This window comes from Gigantopelta aegis, chromosome 2 (genome assembly GCF_016097555.1).
Source record: "Gigantopelta aegis isolate Gae_Host chromosome 2, Gae_host_genome, whole genome shotgun sequence".
In the NCBI taxonomy this organism is placed as follows: Eukaryota; Metazoa; Mollusca; class Gastropoda; order Neomphalida; family Peltospiridae; genus Gigantopelta; species Gigantopelta aegis.
Window position 1 is genome coordinate 52,804,852 of NC_054700.1, and position 14,942 is coordinate 52,819,793.

At 38.0% G+C, this 14,942-nt stretch overlaps 1 protein-coding gene across 1 annotated transcript in view; it reads left to right on the forward strand.

Moving 5' to 3' along the window:
• Window positions 1-14,942, forward strand: part of LOC121378922 (structural maintenance of chromosomes protein 5-like) — a 49,304-nt gene that overhangs the window by 19,627 nt on the left and 14,735 nt on the right. The window contains exons 10-18 of the mRNA XM_041507311.1: window positions 638-755; window positions 4,394-4,548; window positions 7,528-7,736; window positions 9,028-9,211; window positions 9,918-9,976; window positions 11,219-11,285; window positions 12,313-12,414; window positions 12,659-12,726; window positions 14,069-14,192. Coding sequence (XP_041363245.1) covers window positions 638-755; window positions 4,394-4,548; window positions 7,528-7,736; window positions 9,028-9,211; window positions 9,918-9,976; window positions 11,219-11,285; window positions 12,313-12,414; window positions 12,659-12,726; window positions 14,069-14,192 — 1,086 coding nt within the window. The remainder of the gene's footprint in view (window positions 1-637; window positions 756-4,393; window positions 4,549-7,527; window positions 7,737-9,027; window positions 9,212-9,917; window positions 9,977-11,218; window positions 11,286-12,312; window positions 12,415-12,658; window positions 12,727-14,068; window positions 14,193-14,942) is intronic.

Here is a 14,942-nt window from a genome sequence, read left to right on the forward strand (position 1 = left end):
TGTAAGTGGCATGGTGCCACTTGTATAACAGCAACACAAGGCGGTGCTCTGGCACGGGGGTGGTAACTGAAACATTTTGTGGTCGACATACGTTGATTTTTAACACGGTACTTGTCAGTTGAGAGCACTCCCTAAAATTAGTAGTCACATGACCCTCCCAGTAGTGTTGTAATTTTCACAGAATATATTCCGATATAGAAATTGTATTGAACAGCATGGAGTAATTAATGGTGGTGTGTAACCTTTAAAGGGACATTCCTGAATGTGCTGCAATTTTTAAGACGTTATTGACCAATAGAGACTTTTTAATGATTGTAATTACATATCAAATATATTTTTCTGGATAAAATATTAGTGGCTATATATTAAATGTGTTTCTGATCATTCTAATATTTGTACTAGATTAAATTTCATTTTATTTCCTAAAATATTGTTTTTTCGTACCTATGAAATTATTTGAAGACGAAATCCAGTTTGGGCTTAAGACGACCAGAAACACATGAATATACAGACACATGATATTCTAAGTTTAATCGTAGAAATATTAATTTTTTTTAAACATCTTACAATGCAGCAAACTCTGGAATGTCCCTTTAAGACTAATGTTGAGGGTTGGGGTGTTTTTGTGTGTTTTCAGCCAGCTCTGGACAAGTTATCTCAAGATATGCGTATAGTCAATCAAGATATGACTCACGTACAGCAGGAGGGAAACGTGACTCGGATTAGTAGGGACGCAATCCAACAAGACATGAATGGTAAATCTCTTTAAAAAAATTTTTTTTTAAATCACAGTGCATGGTTAACCCCTGCAATTGAGAAAATATCCACAGCAAAAAAACAACAACATGCAATTGAAAAACCCCCTGAATATAGTCCAAAGCAAAAATGTACCATGGAAAATGATAAAACTCCACGACATTGCTGATTGCTGTGGGCAGTTGCAGGACTTGATGGTCCAATAAGTACTGCATTCACAGGGGTGCAGAAAGTACTTGCCAAATTCATCTAAACATTCTGACGGACAAGTTAAAAATGATAAAACTCCACGACATTGCTGATTGCTGTGGGCAGTTGCAGGACTTGATGGTCCAATAAGTACTGCATTCACAGGGGTGCACAAAGTACTTGCCAAATTCATCTAAACATTCTGACGGACAAGTTAAAAATGATAAAACTCCACGACATTGCTGATTGCTGTGGGCAGTTGCAGGACTTGATGGTCCAATAAGTACTGCATTCACAGGGGTGCAGAAAGTACTTGCCAAATTCATCTAAACATTCTGACGGACAAGTTAAAAATGATAAAACTCCACGACATTGCTGATTGCTGTGGGCAGTTGCAGGACTTGATGGTCCAATAAGTACTGCATTCACAGGGGTGCAGAAAGTACTTGCCAAATTCATCTAAACATTCTGACGGACAAGTTAAAAATGATAAAACTCCACGACATTGCTGATTGCTGTGGGCAGTTGCAGGACTTGATGGTCCAGTAAGTACTGCATTCACAGGGGTGCACAAAGTACTTGCCAAATTCATCTAAACATTCTGACGGACAAGTTAAAAATGATAAAACTCCACGACATTGCTGATTGCTGTGGGCAGTTGCAGGACTTGATGGTCCAGTAAGTACTGCATTCACAGGGGTGCACAAAGTACTTGCCAAATTCATCTAAACATTCTGACGGACAAGTTAAAAATGATAAAACTCCACGACATTGCTGATTGCTGTGGGCAGTTGCAGGACTTGATGGTCCAGTAAGTACTGCATTCACAGGGGTGCACAAAGTACTTGCCAAATTCATCTAAACATTCTGACGGACAAGTTAAAAATGATAAAACTCCACGACATTGCTGATTGCTGTGGGCAGTTGCAGGACTTGATGGTCCAGTAAGTACTGCATTCACAGGGGTGCACAAAGTACTTGCCAAATTCATCTAAACATTCTGACGGACAAGTTAAAAATGATAAAACTCCACGACATTGCTGATTGCTGTGGGCAGTTGCAGGACTTGATGGTCCAATAAGTACTGCATTCACAGGGGTGCACAAAGTACTTGCCAAATTCATCTAAACATTCTGACGGACAAGTTAAAAATGATAAAACTCCACGACATTGCTGATTGCTGTGGGCAGTTGCAGGACTTGATGGTCCAATAAGTACTGCATTCACAGGGGTGCACAAAGTACTTGCCAAATTCATCTAAACATTCTGACGGACAAGTTAAAAATGATAAAACTCCACGACATTGCTGATTGCTGTGGGCAGTTGCAGGACTTGATGGTCCAATAAGTACTGCATTCACAGGGGTGCAGAAAGTACTTGCCAAATTCATCTAAACATTCTGACGGACAAGTTAAAAATGATAAAACTCCACGACATTGCTGATTGCTATGGGCAGTTGCAGGACTTGATGGTCCAATAAGTACTGCATTCACAGGGGTGCAGAAAGTACTTGCCAAATTCATCTAAACATTCTGACGGACAAGTTAAAAATGATAAAACTCCACGACATTGCTGATTGCTGTGGGCAGTTGCAGGACTTGATGGTCCAATAAGTACTGCATTCACAGGGGTGCAGAAAGTACTTGCCAAATTCATCTAAACATTCTGACGGACAAGTTAAAAATGATAAAACTCCACGACATTGCTGATTGCTGTGGGCAGTTGCAGGACTTGATGGTCCAATAAGTACTGCATTCACAGGGGTGCAGAAAGTACTTGCCAAATTCATCTAAACATTCTGACGGACAAGTTAAAAATGATAAAACTCCACGACATTGCTGATTGCTGTGGGCAGTTGCAGGACTTGATGGTCCAATAAGTACTGCATTCACAGGGGTGCAGAAAGTACTTGCCAAATTCATCTAAACATTCTGACGGACAAGTTAAAAATGCAAGTACCAGTCCGACGGGCGATCTGTCTTTTTTCTTCTTTTTTTGCCACATGATCACTTACAAGGTGTTCTTAATAATGTTTTGTCAATATATTCATATATATCATTTGAAGTGAAGACACTTACATTATAATATTATTAATAATATATTATTCTATAGACTGGCGGACTAGTAGAAATTATTGCGGGCTAGTAAATTTTAGTTGGTTCTGGTCCGGCGGGCTAGTGAAATATGTTCCATTTCTGCACCCCTGCATTCAGAGCTAGTTTTAGGTGTTCAGACGACCTCACCATATTTTCTAAAAACAAAAAGCAAAACCTAAAGCTATTTTTCAACAAACGATCAATCATTACACAAATTATTTTGCCAAATTAAAGTAAAATTTGTCAGTTCATAAAATTTGCAATTGCTAATTTGGCGAGTGGCCCTGGAGGTCTTAAATGTCCCACGTCGAAGTGAAGTAGTTGATTGAGCCAACAGTGGAGTTACTTAGGAGTTGCATACTAGTAAAAGAAGGAAAGAAAGGAAATGTGTTTTGTTTAATGACACCACTAGAGCACATTGATTTATTATTTATGATTTGTTATTGGATGTCAAACATTTGGTAATTTTGACATGGTCTTAGAGAGGAAACCCGCTACAGTTTTCCATTAGAAGCAAGGGATCTTGCATGTGTGCCATCTCACAGACAGGGTGGCACACACCATAGCCTTATGATATACCAGATGTGATGCACTGGTTGGAATGAGAAATAGCTCAATGGGTCTACCGGCAGGGATCAAGCCCCGAAAGGCAACAATGTTGTATTTAATGATGCACTCAACATGATATATGGCATCGGACATAATATTGTGCCACTTCATGGGATACTCTTTTTTTCATTTAGCATCAAGGGATCTTACAAACCTACAAATAGGATATTACTTAGCACAGCCTTTGTTACACCAGTTGTGGAGCACTGGCTGGAATGAGAAATAGCCCAATGGGGCCACCGACATGCCGGGTAATGGAGATGTCACTGGTGGGTGATTACTGACTTTATAACAGGATGACTCGTTGTCTTCATTCTTTATCTGTGTCACATGCTGTACATGTATGTGATATATTGAGAAAAGAATCTTTATGTGTTTTACTTGGAAAATATTGAATTGTGAATGGTATGTGTATATGTGAAATTCTAATGTGTTATGTTTTATTGGAGGTCAAAATTTTGGTAATTCTGACATGTAAACTTAGTAAAAAAATATATATATATTATTAGAAAGTGCTGTTCTGTAAGCACTTTCCCACAGACAGGACAGCCCATTCAATAGCCTTTGATATACCAGTTGTGAGCCACTGGTTCAGATAGGGGAAAACCCAATGAGTTAGATCCAATGATCCTAGCATCTCAGGCAAACATTCTACCTACCGAGCTGTTTATGTATGTGCACGATAGAAGATCTTAATTTTATCGTGTTTTTTATATTTTATTTTATTATTTTTATTTCAACAGAACACCAAGTAGCACTTAGACAAATCCAAGACATATCTAACAGACGGCTTGAATTGCTGCGGCAACGACACAAGCACACCTACGAAGCTGTCACGTGGCTGAGGCAGAATAAAAACAAATTCAAGAAAAACATTTACGAACCGATGCTCCTCTGTGTAGGTTTTGTATGAATTTTTAGACTCAAAGCCATTTAGTTGTTTTAGATCTGAGGTGGGCATACTTATATAGGTCCTTTATTAACTATAGGTTTCGTCTCCAACCGTCTATCTGTCTGTCCCACATATAGATTTCCTGGATGGGTTTTTTCTCAGCTGAAATTCTTTGTATAGTTTTATCATGTACTGTTAGTAGATTAAGTTTTGACTTTCATGGTGATTTACCCATTGTTAACAGCATTATGGCCCTTGAATTTAGGAAAAACAAATAATAGGGTTTTTGTACTTCTTTTTTTTGATGCCTCAAGATATTCAGCTTAACTTTTGTCTATAATTTTATCATATACTGTTACAGATCCAGTTTGATTAGAATGGCGATTTACCCATTTTTGACAGAGTTATGGCCCTTGAACTTTGGAAATACGACAAATAGTTTTTTGGACTTTTTGTTTTTAATACCTCAGGATATTGAGCTGATATTTTGTGTATAGCTTTATCATATACTGTACTGTTACAGATTTTGTCCAATATCTCAGGATATTGAGCTGATATTTGGTATATAGCTTTATCATATACAGTACTGTTACAGATTGTGTCCAATACCTCAGGATATTGAGCTGATATTCTGTGTATAGCTTTATCATGTACAGTACTGTTACAGATTGTGTCCAATACCTCAGGATATTGAGCTGATATTTTGTGTATAGCTTTATCATATACTGTTACAGATTTTGTCCAATACCTCAGGATATTGAGCTGATATTTTGTGTGTAGCTTTATCATATACTGTTTTAGATTGTGTCCAATACCTCAGGATATTGAGCTGATATTTTGTGTATAGCTTTATCATGTACAGTACTGTTACAGATTTTGTCCAATACCTCAGGATATTGAGCTGATATTTGGTATATAGCTTTATCATATACAGTACTGTTACAGATTGTGTCCAATACCTCAGGATATTGAGCTGATATTTTGTGTATAGCTTTATTATATACAGTACTGTTACAGATTGTGTCCAATACCTAAGGATATTGAGCTGATATTTTGTGTATAGCTTTATCATGTACAGTACTGTTACAGATTGTGTCCAATACCTCAGGATATTGAGCTGATATTTTGTGTATAGCTTTATCATATACTGTTACAGATTGTGTCCAATACCTCAGGATATTGAGCTGATATTTTGTGTATAGCTTTATCATATACTGTTACAGATTGTGTCCTATACCTCAGGATATTGAGCTGATATTTTGTGTATAGCTTTATCATATACTGTTACAGATTGTGTCCAATACCTCAGGTTATTGAGCTGATATTTTGTGTATAGCTTTATCATATACTGTTACAGATCAAGTTCAACTTTCTTGGACATTTACCCAGTGTTGATAGAGTTATGGCCTTTGAAGTTAGGAGATACAAAAATGTGTTGGACCTGGTAGGGGACATGTATTGCTTTATCAGTCCTCGCAGAAAGCTTGTTTGAATATGATGTGGGTTTTCAGTTGTATTGCATCCCTTAATCTTACATTGTAACTGTAAACCTGATTACTCTAGGGTGAATATTTACACAATTGTGATAAAATATAGGTAAATCTGCTGATTCAGATAAAAATTGTTGTCACCGTCATCCCTCTTTCCTGCTACACCCTGACCCCAACAAGCCATTCCATTTACAAGTCACGTGCTGTAATTTCATGGTGTGTGGGTTTTTTGGGGGGAGGGGTCCTTAATTTTTCTTACGATTTTATGTTTTTATCACAGAGATCTGATTTTTCATCTTTTGATCTGATTGTAGCTCATTTTGCATGAGATAATTTCACCGGTGAAAATAGATTTGATATGATCTGCAGTGTTCGAGATTTAAAATTTTGTGCAGTATCCTAGTTGGATACAAACATATTAAAATCTGGTACCCAACTGAGAATTTAGTATCCCACTTTTGGATATGGTAACCTGATATTCAAATATCACGCAAGCCAATTTTAATTTTCATAAATAGAAAAAGGCTGTATTGGTTGAAAACATTTTATAATGGCTACTTGCCTTTTCGGTGTATTTCAGTGAGGAAATATTGTTATGGCGTAGCATTAGGTATGAGTTTAAAACTACTGTTACTTAACTTAACGTTAAATGACGACTTTTTTGTTTCAACGAAAAATAATAATTACAAAACAACATTATATGGTATCCCGGCGGAATGCTGCGTTCTTGAAGTCTGGTATCAAAAATTAAAATCTGCTCTCCCCGGGATATCAAGATACCGTTAATCTCAAACCCTGATGTGAGATTGTGAAAAACAAAGGTCTTTAGTGTGGTATTTCTGGGCTTCTAGAATTTTATAAAAATCCACTAGCCATGGGATCAGTGATTTTAAAAATCCACTAGCCATGGGATCAGTGATTTTAAAAATCCACTAGCCATGGGATCAGTGATTTTAAAAATGTACTAGCCATGATTAGAAATTCACTAGCCCTACTTTCAATAAATACAATTTTACTAATAGTAATAATCCGATATGTCACCTAAAGAGGGAGACAGAGCTTAAAAATCCTTAGATTGGGTGCGAAAATGGGGGCAGGATATTCATATTTACAAAATATGTAAATGTAGCATTTGACAAGGGTTTTTTTTTCACTAGCCATCAGGCTAGTTATAGTAGTTATTTACTAGCCCAATACTGAATATCACTAGACATGGGAGTGGGGCTACCATAATCTAGAAGCCCTGTATTTTTTTTACAGCTTTAAAACACTGGGATACATGTGATTTGTTTAGCTTTTTAATTTTACCTGACTTCAGCTTATTTTTCATGAGATAATGTTCATAAAATAGACAGGATTTGATCTTTAATGCTAAAAAACAGATCTTTATTTTAGTATCGCATTTTCAGCTTTTAATTCATAATTTCAGTTTCTTCTTTTTATTTTTTATTTTTAAATGGTTAACATCGCCATTAATATAATTTTTTGTTTACAGTTGAATGTAAAGAACCCTGATCATGCCAAATACATCGAGAGTCACATAAGCTTTAATGATATCCGTGCGTTTGTGTGCGAGGATCCCGACGACCTTGAACTCTTCATGTCGGTGATGCGTGACGAACAGAAGTTGAAGGTGAACATTGTGCGGAGTCCACAGCAAGCTCCAGACACTTTTAATCCATCAAAGAGCATCGAATATTACAGGTAGTTGTATAGTAAATTGTATCCCAATGGGTCAAAGTTTGAAGTGTACCTATCTTTGATTGTACCATTAAATATGGCCAGGGGGTGGCATTTAGCTTAGTGGGTTGAGTGCTCACTTGAGGTGCTTGCGTCGCAGGATCGAACCACCTCGGTGCATCCATTCAACTGATTTTGGGTTTTTCTCTTTCCAGCCAGTGCACCACAATTGGTCAAAGGCCATGGTATGTGCTTTCCTGTCTGTGGGAAAGTATATATATAAAAGATCCCTTGCTACATTAGGAAAACTGTAGCGGGTTTCATCTGATGACTACGTGTCAGAATTACTAAATGTTTGACATGTATTCAATAGCCGATGATTAATTATTCAATGGGCTTTAGTAGTATCATTAAACAAAACAAACTTTAACTTTTTTAGAAGTCAGAATTCAAAGAGCACCTAACTTTGAATATCGCATTAAATTTATCCATGGCTGTAATCGGTGAGATAAGTCTCAGACCTCAACATGAAAAGGTGGGTAGGACGTAGCCCAGTGGTAAAGCTCTCGCTCGATGCTTGGTCAGTCTGGGATTGATCCCCATCAGTGGGCCCATTGGGCTATCTCTCGTTTCAGCCAGTGTGCCACGACTGGCATATCAAAGGCCATGGTGTGTACTACCCTGTCTGTGGGATTGTGCATATAAAAGATCCCTTACTGCCTATCGAAAAGAGTAGTCCATGAAGTGGCGACATCGGGTTTCGTCTCTAAATATCTGTGTTGTCCTTAAAATGTGTTGAGTGCGTCATTAAATAAAACATTCCTTCCTTCCTTCTGTTTCCTTTTGTAAGTCAAATCTCTGAAAATTGTGCAAATGATCATGTCAATCGCCTGTGTCTCGCACTTATATAATTTCAGGGTTTCTGCCAGAGGGTAAAATGGGTATGGCGCCATACTCACAAATGTTTGCAGATTTCCTTTTTTTAGGTTAACCTTTTGACCAAATTAATTACTCTTATCATTACTGTATTAATTTCTTAACTCTAACCCTAAACTTAACCCATTTTCTTTCTGGAGGAGTTCCCCCTCCCTCCCCCCCCATACCCCCTGTTGACTGTGGCTACATTTAATTCCATAGTGCCATACCCAAAGATTTCTTTGCGGCAGAAACGCAGAATTTTACTTAACAAAAAGTTTTCATGCATTAAATTTGAAACATTTACATATTCATGACGGGTTATCTGAAAATATGTGGCTTGTGCAAATGTTCAACAATCAGGCCTGTGAGTGGACAGACACTGTGTGTTTATTTACAGACAGTACGGCTTCAAGTACTTTCTACGAGACCTCATAGACTGCCCGGCCCCCATCATGAGTTTTCTCTGTGCCCAGTATCACGTGTTCGAGATTCCCGTCGGTGCCAAGCTGGTCGGCGGGAAAATCAACCAAGTGATTAAAGAGAATCCACACCTCCGAGTATTCTACACCGAAGATTGTCAGGTGTGGTCTGTTTGTCTATCTGTGTGTGTCTGTCTGTCTGTCTGTGTGTGTCGGTCAGGCTGTCTGTCTGTCTGTCTGTGTGTATGTGTCTGTCTGTCTGTGTGTGTATGTCTGTCTGTCTGTCTGTCTGTCTGTGTGTGTCTGTCTGTTTCTCTCTCTCTCTCTCTCTCTCTCTCTCTCTCTCTCTCTGTCTCTCTCTCTCTCTCTCTCTCTCTCTCTCTCTCTCTCTCTCTCTCTCTCTCTCTCTCTCTCTCTCTCTCTCTGTATTTCTGTCTGTCTGTCTGTCTGTCGGTACATTTATGCCATTTTAAAAGACAGTAGGCTTCTTGGACACTTCTCTTTTAAATAATGTTTCACAAATTTATATAAAAATTCATTGAAAATAATATGACAAATTGGATAGAAATAATGTGTACAAAAATTAATGATATACAATTATTGTAGAATTTGTATATACAGTATACAGTATCTGGATAGTATTATGAATATTAAATTAAAAAAATAATATGAGATTTGTACAAAAATAATACAGATATTAAATGAAATTAATACACAAATTGTATCAATAAAATAAATATTAAATGATAAAACATAATATGGAAATAGTATGGATACGGTATATATTAAGAACACCAAACTGGTTACAGGTACATGATCTTTTTTATGCAAACTCAATTGTACTAAAGGATTTTTTTTTCTTTTTCAGTACAATGTGAAGAAATCCAAGTATACTGGTGATATTTCTACAAGAAATACACAGCTCAGGTTTGTCCTTGGGTCATGTGTGTTATTGCTTGCTTTCATTGCTTAGCTACTTACCTTTTTATGACACCCAATAGCTGATGTGTATTTTTGTGCTGGGGTGTTGTTAAACATTCATTCATTCATTCATTCATTCATTGCTCAGCATTTGGTATATGGTGGGGGAAAGTGCATTTGAAAGAGCCTTTATTGCTAGTTAATAATTACAGGCCTTGGTTGTGTAGTGTTTAAAGTTAAAGCTTGTTTTGTTTAACGACACCATTGGAGCACATTGATTAATTGATCATCAACTGTTGGATGTTTGATGTTTGATAATTCCGACACGTAGTCTTCAGAGGAGGTGCTATCCTATTACCGAAGCACATCAGCTGAGCACACTACCCACTAAGCTATATCTCCCCACATGCAAGATAAAGCTGATATTCTAAAACAGTGCCGTGTTATTCTCGTGACAACAGTCAAAATACCATATATGTTTATAATGATATTTGAGTCAAAAGTAATAAAGAAATGTTTTATTTAACGACTCTCAACATTTTATTTATGGTTATATGACATCAGACCTATGGTTCAGGACCACACAGATATTGATAGAGGAAACCCGCTGTCGCCACTTCATGGGCTACTCTTTTCGATTAGCAGCAAGGGATCTTTTATATGCATCATTCCACAGACAGGATAGCACATATCACGGCCTCTGTTACACCAGTTGTGGAACACTAGCTGGAATGAGAAATAGCCCAATGGGGCCACCGACGGATCAATCCTAAACTGGCCGAGTGCTTTACCACTGGACTACGTCCCTCCCCTAACCACACCATAAAAGCACATTGATTAATGAATCATCGGCTGTTGGGTGTCGTACATTTGATAATTCCGATACGTTTTTCAGAGGAGGTTCTATCATATTACCGAAGCATATCAGTTTAATTTCATTTCAGCATATTTTTTCGTGCTTATATCCAATTAAGCTTTAAGCACGCTGTCCAGGGCACACACCTCAGCTATCCGAGCTGACTGTCCAGGACAGTGGGTTAGTTGTAAGTTGCTAGTGGTTAGTGAAAGAGAAGATGGTGTAGTGGTCTTACACCTACCCATTGAGTCGTTAAAACTCGCTCTGGGTGGGAGCCAGCACCGGGCTGTGAACCCTGTACCTACCAGCCTTATGTCCGATGGCTTAACCACGACACCACCTGGGCCGGTATTCTTTTCTAACCATGTTTTCTCTCTGTCTGTTGTTTTCAGGAGGGCCCAACTGCTGTCTGTATCTGTCGATGTGACACGCCAGGAAGAACTACGGCAGCAAATCAGGGTTTGTTAAAATATTCGGTGGCCATTTTCACCACTCATGTGGATTGATTTATATTTTCACTGTTCAGCATATGACATGCAAGCCATCATGGCTTTGCCATTCTAGTTTATAGTTGTGATCACATATATGCAACATTTATGGCTAATCACCAGAAAAAAAATACCCATAAAACAAAATACTTCACCTTGGAACATAATATTTATCTGGCCTGCGGCGTACTTAAATTTAGGCCCTAATCTCGAATTGAAAAAGTTAGAGAAGTGACTTTTCCCTTCCCAGGAGAAGGGGGAGAAGTCTGAGAAAAATAGTCGAAGAGAAAAATGTTTGGTACCTTTCGCCATTTGCGAATTTCAAAAACAATTAGCAAATTTTATTTTAATTTGAGAAATAATTTCATGAAATAATGAATATTTTGTTAAAAAATAACTGGATTTTTGTGTTTTAAAGTTTGATAGATAATTTGGAGAAATTTTCTGCTGACCAAGAATTAGCTCTACTTTCATAATGTTTTGTCAGGTTCCGCGTTCATTCAGAAAAATACACTTGGTTCAAATTATCATATTTTGATGTAAAATACTATGAAATTTAAGCAAAACAATTGTATGTTTTTATTTAAAATGCAGTATTATTAAGTAGACAGCTAGATTAGGGCCAGAAATTGTAAAATGTATCTTTTCACTAGGGGTGAGGCAGCGAATGGTTTTTTCTTGTGTTCCTATTAGACGTTTCTCGCTCCAGCCAGTGCACCACGACTGGTACATCAAAGGTCATGGTATGTGCTATCCTGTCTATGGGATGGTACATATAAAAGATCCCTTGCTGCTAATCGAAAAGAATAGTCCATGAAGTGGCGACAGCGAGTTTCCTCTCTCGATATCTGTGTGGTCCTTAACCATGTCTGACGCCATATAACCGTAAATAAAATGTGTTGAGTGCATTGTTAAATAAAACATTTCCTTCCTTCCTTCTTCCTATTAGATGCATTCAGCACTGTTGTCCGCACATGCAATGTGATTTGTTATTTCAGGGGTGCTCGGAGAGGCAGCAGGAAGCAGAGAACCAGTACCGAGCCCTTCAGATGAGGAGTAAGGAACTGGAGGTCAGGATGAACCAGCTGAGAGAGACAAAGGTAATACAGAGAGGATTAGTCATTCAACACCTACTAACCACTTATATATGAAAATGTAATTTCTTAAATAAATTTGCTTTTTTTGTGCTTGCATTTTACTTACAGATCGTTAACAAGAGTATAATATTTTATATTTTCCATTTTTAATGCAGCAGCTATGCATTCATTCATTCATTATCCATTCATTGATTTGTTCATTTGTTAATTCATTCATTTATTGATTCATTCATTTGTTCTGTTCTAGAAAAATCTAATGAAAAAGAAGGACCAGAAAAACCGTCTTCTGACACAAATGAATTCCAAAAAAGAAAGGTAACTCTTATCTCAGTGTTTTTTTATCTTTCTAAATGTCCTTTGACCAAACACTGCTTAAATCTCTAGTGTATAGTTAAGTTAATATTCAAAATAATTTTATGTCACCTGTTTAAATTGACAGTTTTCAACTTATATCAAAGATTTGTCTGTGGTGGAAAATGCTTGCAGCCATATTTCATTTCATTTCAACTCATTTTCGTGCTTATATCCAATTAAGATTCAAGCACGCTGTACTGGGCACACACCTCAGCAATCTGGGTTGTCTGTCCAGGACAGTGGGTTAGTTGTTAGTGGTTAGTGAGATAGAGGAGGGTGTGGTGGTCTTACACCTACCCATTGCGTTGTTAAAACCTACTCTGGTTAGAGCCGGTACCGGGCTGCAAACCCTGTACCTACCCATTGAATCGTTAAAACCTACTCTGGGTGGGAGCCGGTACCAGACTGTGAACCCTGTACCTACCCATTGAGTCGTTAAAACCTACTCTGGTTAGAGCCGGTACCGGGCTGCGAACCCTGTACCTACCCATTGAGTCGTTAAAACCTACTCTGGTTAGAGCCGGTACCGGGCTGCGAACCCTGTACCTACCCATTGAGTCGTTAAAACCTACTCTGTGTGGGAGCTGGTACCGGGCTGCGAACCCTGTACCTACCCATTGAGTCGTTAAAACCTACTCTGGGTGGGAGCCGGTACCAGACTGTGAACCCTGTACCTACCCATTGAGTCGTTAAAACCTACTCTGGGTGGGAGCCGGTACCAGACTGTGAACCCTGTACCTACCCATTGAGTCGTTAAAACCTACTCTGGGTGGGAGCCGGTACCAGACTGTGAACCCTGTACCTACCCATTGAGTCGTTAAAACCTACTCTGGGTGGGAGCCGGTACCAGACTGCGAACCCTGTACCTACCCATTGAATCGTTAAAACCTACTCTGGGTGGGAGCCGGTACCAGACTGTGAACCCTGTACCTACCCAATGAGTCGTTAAAACCTACTCTGGGTGGGAGCCGGTACCAGACTGCGAACCCTGTACCTACCAGCCTTATGTCTGATGGCTTAACAACGACTCCACTGAGGCTGGTTAATTAACCATATTTTATACACCTACTACCTCTAATTTAAAATATGGTTCGGTCTTGGTAAACAAACATTCAGTTCTTTTCCTGGTGATGTTTAACCAAATTTAAGTTTTTCTTTGTCACTTTCTAAACCATGTGTAGTAATTACTCGGTTTTAGACACGGACTAGCCATTGATTTAAACGTGTGTGGGGGGGGGGGGGGGGTCATTAAACATTCCTTTCCTTTGTTTTATACATTAGAACACTTTGTTGTTATTTTTAGGCTCAAGAGAGTTGAATTGGAGGCCAATGATATGGCTGCTGAAACGCAGAAAGCTGCCAAGAAAGTGAAAGACATCACGATAAAGAAATGTCAGTTACTAGGTGTACTTGTTGCAAACACAAAGGTAAAGAAATGTCAGTTACTAGGTTGCAAACACAAAGGTAATCTATTGTGATAAAGAAATGTCAGTTACTACATGTAGGTATACTCACAGCAAACACAAAGTAATCTATTGTGATAAAGAAATGTCAGTTACTACATGTAGGTATACTCACAGCAAACACAAGGTAATCTATTGTGATAAAGAAATGTCAGTTACTACATGTAGGTATACTCACAGCAAACACAAAGGTAATCTATTGTGATAAAGAAATGTCAGTTACTACATGTAGGTATACTCACAGCAAACACAAAGGTAATCTATTGTGATAAAGAAATGTCAGTTACTACATGTAGGTATACTCACAGCAAACACAAAGGTAATCTATTGTGATAAAGAAATGTCAGTTACTACATGTAGGTATACTCACAGCAAACACAAAGGTAATCTATTGTGATAAAGAAATGTCACTTACTACATGTAGGTATACTCACAGCAAATACAAAGGTAATCTATTGTGATAAAGAAATGTCACTTACTACATGTAGGTATACTCACAGCAAACACAAAGTAATCTATTGTGATAAAGAAATGTCACTTACTACATGTAGGTATACTCACAGCAAACACAAAGTAATCTATTGTGATAAAGAAATGTCACTTACTACATGTAGGTATACTCACAGCAAACACAAAGTAATCTATTGTGATAAAGAAATGTCACTTACTACATGTAGGTATACTCACAGCAAACACAAAGTAATCTATTGTGAT